The sequence below is a fragment of the Acyrthosiphon pisum genome, chromosome A2, assembly GCF_005508785.2.
Source record: "Acyrthosiphon pisum isolate AL4f chromosome A2, pea_aphid_22Mar2018_4r6ur, whole genome shotgun sequence".
NCBI classification, from domain to species: Eukaryota; Metazoa; Arthropoda; class Insecta; order Hemiptera; family Aphididae; genus Acyrthosiphon; species Acyrthosiphon pisum.
In genome coordinates, this window is record NC_042495.1 from 97,645,535 (window position 1) to 97,652,145 (window position 6,611).

General features: G+C 27.0%; 1 protein-coding gene across 2 annotated transcripts in view; it reads left to right on the forward strand.

Moving 5' to 3' along the window:
* The window catches only part of LOC115034022, a 79,392-nt gene extending 76,955 nt beyond the window's left edge, over window positions 1-2,437 (forward strand). For both annotated transcript variants that reach the window (XM_029489111.1, XM_029489112.1), the window contains exon 2: window positions 1,396-2,437. In XM_029489111.1, the coding sequence (XP_029344971.1) occupies window positions 1,403-2,422 (1,020 nt within the window). In that variant the 5' untranslated portion in view covers window positions 1,396-1,402 and the 3' untranslated portion in view covers window positions 2,423-2,437. The remainder of the gene's footprint in view (window positions 1-1,395) is intronic.
* Window positions 2,438-6,611: the final 4,174 nt, after the last annotated feature.

The following is a 6,611-nucleotide window of genomic DNA, read 5'->3' on the forward strand; positions in this document are numbered from 1 at the left end:
CCACAGCTCTGTGCAAATTAAATAGGTGGGTCGTGTGTGCTGCAACTAACATTTTCTTGTCTCACTGTCAAAAAAGTTCGCGCCGCCACTGGCTTAGTGTACTTGTTAAGTTCCATTTTATGCTAATTAATCATTTTAAATATGGATGGGGGTAGACAGGGGGATAACTTTTTGAAAAATATATAATTTTTATAGGTAAATACTAAATACGTACATGGAGTAAATACATTAAAAAAATAAAACAATGATTAAATGTCTAGATAATCATGTTGTTTACTATTAACGTTTTATTTTTACAATTACTACAATGGGATAAAATTGTTTCAGGGTCTTTGAACAAATTTAGTTTTAACTTTTGGCTACTGTTAATAATAATATAATACACAATTAAATAAGACGTCACGTCATATAATAAACATGCTATCTTTCAATTTAGTACCTAATAATGAAAATAACTGCTGTTAGTCAGTTGTACAGTTTATTAATATAAACTGTATATAAATTGTTGAGGTATTTTGTTTAATACCAATTAGGTAATAAACACTTGGCACTGCCTTGTAGTACATATTTATATTTTTACTATCAATTGAGATCTAAAATTCTAAACTATATATAGAAAATATGTTATAAGTAGTATCAAGACAGAATGAAGATTTTCAAGAAGAAAAATTTGATACGTATCGATATGGAATAGTTACGTACCGGCTAGTATTGAAATCTGAGTCCGATACGTATCGCTTGTATATTGCACATGTAACTTCTTCAACGCTCTTAAACTCAAATTTCTTCCTTGAAAGTCTTGAATACCTGTGGTTATTTGGTAGTAGTTGTAACTCCGATCTCGTTTCTATATAACTTTAGAGTGGTAGCTTGGTGCTATTCTAAAGTGAATTGCTTACTGCTATTAAGTGACCCAGAGATTATGATTTTTGGTTAAAAATGTTTTTGTTTTTAGATTCTGTGAATCAATAAGGCTAAGCACTAAACATTTTTAATTTGGTTCAAGTTTTTAATTTCCCATAGGAAGATCTACTTAGTGCCTACTGGTTATTTTAAGTGGGCAGGTAACCTAACTTAAGGTATTAATGTTTAACATTTTTTATAAGGTTGGGTACCTATTGATTTTTAAGTTAAACATTTTTATTTAAGCTATATTTTAAATCTTTGTTACATTTTATTTAAGTCCATTCATATAGATATAGATGGGTATAGGTGTACTTTAAAAATGAGCCGGGGTGAAAGTTTAAATTTTCCAAAAAAGGTTAAATATAGGTCTCAATACCTTATATTATATTATTAATATATAAGTATAGATTATTGTAAATGCTTGTTGAAAATATTATATTATGTACTTTATTGTTTAATTAATTTTTTTCAATTTTTTTTTTTATATAGTTCCACAATGGATTTGGAATTCGACTCTCCTACGGTGTTCATTGAAGATGTCACATTACCTTCATTGTTGACTAGTTTTAGTACATCAACTACGAGTTCGGTAGAGTTTACATCATCAGAATCAGAGTCAGAAACTACTCGAATACCCATTACCAAACAAAAAACAAATAAATATATTAATTATAAAGGTCCAATAAAATCATATTCATTAGCTGATTTAACGACAATAAAATCTTTCAAACCTCTTATACGAGAAGATTCAGCTATATATTCTACAGAAACATTAACCAGTGCCATGACTTCCAGAACAGAATCAGGTATTCATAACTCTAATAGTTGTCTGAATTCATTAGGTAAAAATAAGAAAAAGTATGCACATGTTGAGAGTAAAGTAAAACAATACATAAAGGATATTAAAGATAATGAAGCTAAAAGTAAAGCTACAAGATATAGTTTACAACCTTCATCAAGAAAACAGCAAGTAAATAAATATGTTGATGAAATGATTAAAACTGAAGGTGAAGAAATTATAAATTTAAAGAGCAATTTGAAAAAACTTGAAATTCAATTATTGGAGAAAAATAGACTTATAGAACAACTTCAATACAATTATAAAGTAATGGAAAATAAGTATAATTCTGCAACAAATATTATTTTAAAATTGGCCAAACCCAGTAGAGATGTGTTAAAATTTACTGAAAATGAATTAATAGAGCCATTATCCCCTGGTTATAGTATACCACCCCCTAAAGAAGTTTGGGGCCGTGGCTATAAATTAAAACCATCCAATACATTATCAGCAATACGAAAAGAAAACTCGAATCTAGAAAAAGAAAATAGTCTCAAGGTTCGAAAAGTGAAATCAGGAGGTGACTTAATAAATTATTCCAATATTAATTCCTACAAAACACCAAGAGATTCAAGATCTGCTATACAAAAGGTGAGTTATAAATATCAGATAATTAATCAAGTCATATTAATCACTTCAACTGATTATAAATTTCAAATACTTTTATTGAATAAATAAGATAAAAGTTAGATTAAAATATATAAGTTTTAATTTGTATTCAACTGAAACCTTAATAACTAATACCTAATTAAAGTTATTTATATAAAAAACATATGCACAAATCAAAGGGGGCTTAGCCCCCCCCCCCAAAAAAAAAAAAAAATATATACAGCATAAATATAGTTTTAGCTATGTGGGATCAACCACATTGAAGTTAAAAATGTTAGCCCCTAGAAATTTTAATGGACTTGCGCCTATGATTAAAAGTTATGTGACCAAAAGTGCTATTACAATTTGGTCAAAGTGGTACGAAGGTCGATATTTGTGATTGGATTTCAAATTAAAATTCATAATTTATCATTGCATCTGAAAAATGATTCTGAGCAGAGCTTTATTCAAACTGCGCTTGCTTAAAATTAGAGAAAATCAAAAAGTGCCTATTTTGGAGTAGGTACTAAGTACACTTTTTTGCCAGGTTTAAAGCAAAAATCAGACCCAATTTCTAATTGACTTGAAACTTTGAAGCATTGTTTTTTCTCAAAAGTGTTCCTATAAAAAATCAACATCTATGCAAACCAGTATTTAATTTTAATCATTAAAAAATAAAGGTAGTTATGTTTATTGTCTAGTCATAGTCTGTAAATTATATATTTTTACAATATTAGAATATTTTTTTAGCTCATATATTAATAAGTACTTATTTTAAATTTCACCTACATTTTTATTTTTTATTTTTTTATTTTTGTATAAACAGTTAAATAAATATTGTTTTGTACCAGGTTTTAATGGTTATAGACTAGGTATACTATTAGGGGCAAATAGTGTGATGTACAATCAAACAGTTGCCTATGTTGATTGATTCAAAAATAAATTGAAAAGGCTAAGAATTTAGACTTTCTTTTAAGTTTATAGAATAATCAATAATATACTATATTTTATTGATGATGTTATTTATATTTAGACAATGTAAAACAATAAGCCTGTTACACATGGTTAAATTTTTTTGAAATTTTATGTTAATTTTTTTTCAATTTTGATTTAAAATTTTGGCAGGCCTGTTAATAAATGGCCGCAGGCTGTAGTTGGTTACCGCTGTTTTATATAATATATTTTTTATTTAACCTTGAACATACAAATTGAAAATTAATATTAAACTTGATTTAAGGGTGAATTATTTTAAATATTTCAAAATAAATACCTTGAACATTCTTAGGGTTTACTTATTTTGAAATATTCATCCTTAGATCAAGTTTAATATTAAATTTTCAATTCTTTTATAACTTAAGATAAGTTATACCAAATTACGCTTCTGTGGGCCATGTGAATAAAACAAGATTACACTGACAAAGTTTTTTAAAATATGTTTATCATAATATTGAATTATAAATTAATATATTTAATTGAACTTACCTGTGTATGTTCTTAATCTCATATAAATACTTGTAACATAATCCATTTGGCTATGTGTTCTTTTGGCAGTATCCCAGTGGTCCCCCTGTCTACTGACTTTTACATAGAAATGTTTATTTTTATACATTGAAGACAGCTTTCGAAATGCCACGACTTCTAAAACAATATTCTAAAATATGTACAATAAAAACAACTTTACTGTTAAATGTTACATCTGTAAAAACTTTACTTCATAATGAAATATATACTTACCTAAATAACTTTTGAAGACTTAAATATACAATATACATAAGCTGATACAGATCTTAAAATTGGGTTTATAGCCTGTAATAATTGTAATTCTCTAGCGCTGACATCGTTGGTTATCCAAAGAAGTGATCATTGTTTATTTGTGTCAGTTTAATAGCCATTAACCAATATATAATATATATTATTATATTACACTGTTATAGTAGCATTTATAAACATGATGTTAAAATATATATAGTTTTTATTTCGATAGCTTAAATTGCATTTAACAATAGACACGCGCACAGCTGAGATTGTTACGTAGGCTATCAATACCGCGACGTACCTTTTTTATACAATAGAAATAACACGTGCTTGTCATTGTACGTGTTTCTGAGGCCATCTGGTTGCGGGCTGTAAAGAACCGGAAACGGATGAAGTATATTCTTACTCTATGGGATGAAGTCCTTACATATTACATCCCTTTAGTTCGCGCATGAATAAAATCTCATATAAATCTAGTTATTTTTGTTCAAAACTGCCACATGCATACGTCCTGTATACTATTATTTCATTTTTCAAGACAATCAACTAGCAATAGGCATTAATAACACGTTTTGTGTAAAGGACATCCTATACATAATATTGTATATTAAGTATATAATACACATTTTCTATTATTAGACTTGTATTCAATACCTACGTTATAAAATACAACTAAATCTATGTAATTAAATTAATATTTATTAACGATTCAAGTTTTCGCGAGGATTTTTTGAGTTCCAAGATCTGAACATCGCAGGGTTTCATGTTTTACACTTTTAAGTTTTTTAAGCACTTTGAAGTCCTTACAAATTATTTTTTAAATCTTAGTAAATCTTACCTTATCTTACCATTTAGTACCTAGGTATCAAACTTAAGTATATTTTTTAATGTAAACATGTAAACATTATAAACTGGTACCGATTACATATAGTAATTAGAGTACTATACCATATTATGGTATGTCAAAGTTTCGTAAATTTCGGTTTACGAAATTAGTAAAATTAAATATTATTACATTGAAAGGTTTTATTTATACATTTTAAAACATATTATCCTGATTAGTTAATATTTTATGTAAAAGCAGAATTTTTGAGATTTTCTTTCAACCATAAGCATTTTACATTCTGAACAGAGCGGATTTTTATTGCCTACAGTATTATTATGTGTGTGTGTGTATGTTTTTGTGTAACGATGGTGGTTTCTGGTAGAAAATTCGATCTACATAGGTAGTTAGTAATTTGGAGTCAAAAGTAAAAAATGCACAGTTATTTTCAAAATAATCGAGAAAAACCAATAATAAGGAAATATGGCAATTCAGAAATGAATAGCTGAATAAAGACTTGAACTTTTCATCAAATGTTTATGTTGGCATTTTCAAAATATTTTGTTTCTGTGTGCTATATTTTATAGTTATTCGAAATTAAACGTTGGGGGTAGTTTTCGGTAGCAAAGTTGGTATTTTTGAGAGTTATGATTCTCATTAATTTTCAAAAGCGTCGAGTGATACAAATTACAAAAGAAAATTTAAGAAAAAAGGTAATTTTTACGCAAAACCATTTTTTGACCAAATTAATTTTGTTGTTTTTCTAGTAACTTAAAAACAAATAACCGTAATTGTCACCAATAGTTAAAATGTTCATTTTCTATTCAATATAATATTTTCAAAATATATTGACTCGTTTGAGCTATTAATAGACACTTGAAATTTTCATATTTTTTTTCAATAAATGTTGAAAAAAAAATTTCACCCCGTCAAAAAGTTTGAAAGTTAATACAAAGTTTCTACTTTGTTATAACAGGAGCTTAAAAATATTAAAGATACCTGAGAACAAATTATTTATTTAAAGTTAAATTTTTGTCAAAATTCATTAAAATCTCGAAAATTTGGAAATTGTAAATTAAGTTAAAAAAGGTGGGCAATTAGATGTCGCTATGCTATACAGTAGGTTACAAGTGGGCCACTGTATAATGGATAGTATTAAATTTGAATTCAATGATATAATATCACTGTATAAGAAAAACGATTCTGAGCGGAGACGGTATGTCAGTCTAGGTATAAGACATATTATATACTTATGTCTGTGGTATTAAAAAAAAATTGACCTATAATATACACAGGAATATCACCAATATCCATTAGGTAGGTACTTATAACGCGTTATACATCAACAACAAACTGTGATACTATCATAGGTATATAATAGTATACTTTAGAAGTTTCAAGTACCCACGAGTAATATTATACAATCACAACAAAATAACTAAAATAGTTATTCTAGGTTTTTTGACATGTAATTTCGTTCAAATTTGAACTTAAAATGACTATAAAAATAAACTGTGCTTATGTATTTCTTAGAATTTTTGGTAACAGAATTAAATATTTACGTGAAATCTTGTTTTAAATTTTCAATCCTTAGATATAAAAGTTGAACATTTTATTATTTTTTAACTACAAAATAATTATTCAAGTTTAAATTTGATAAATTTTGTCAAAATTTCAACTTCAAATGCTTATAAAAAAAAT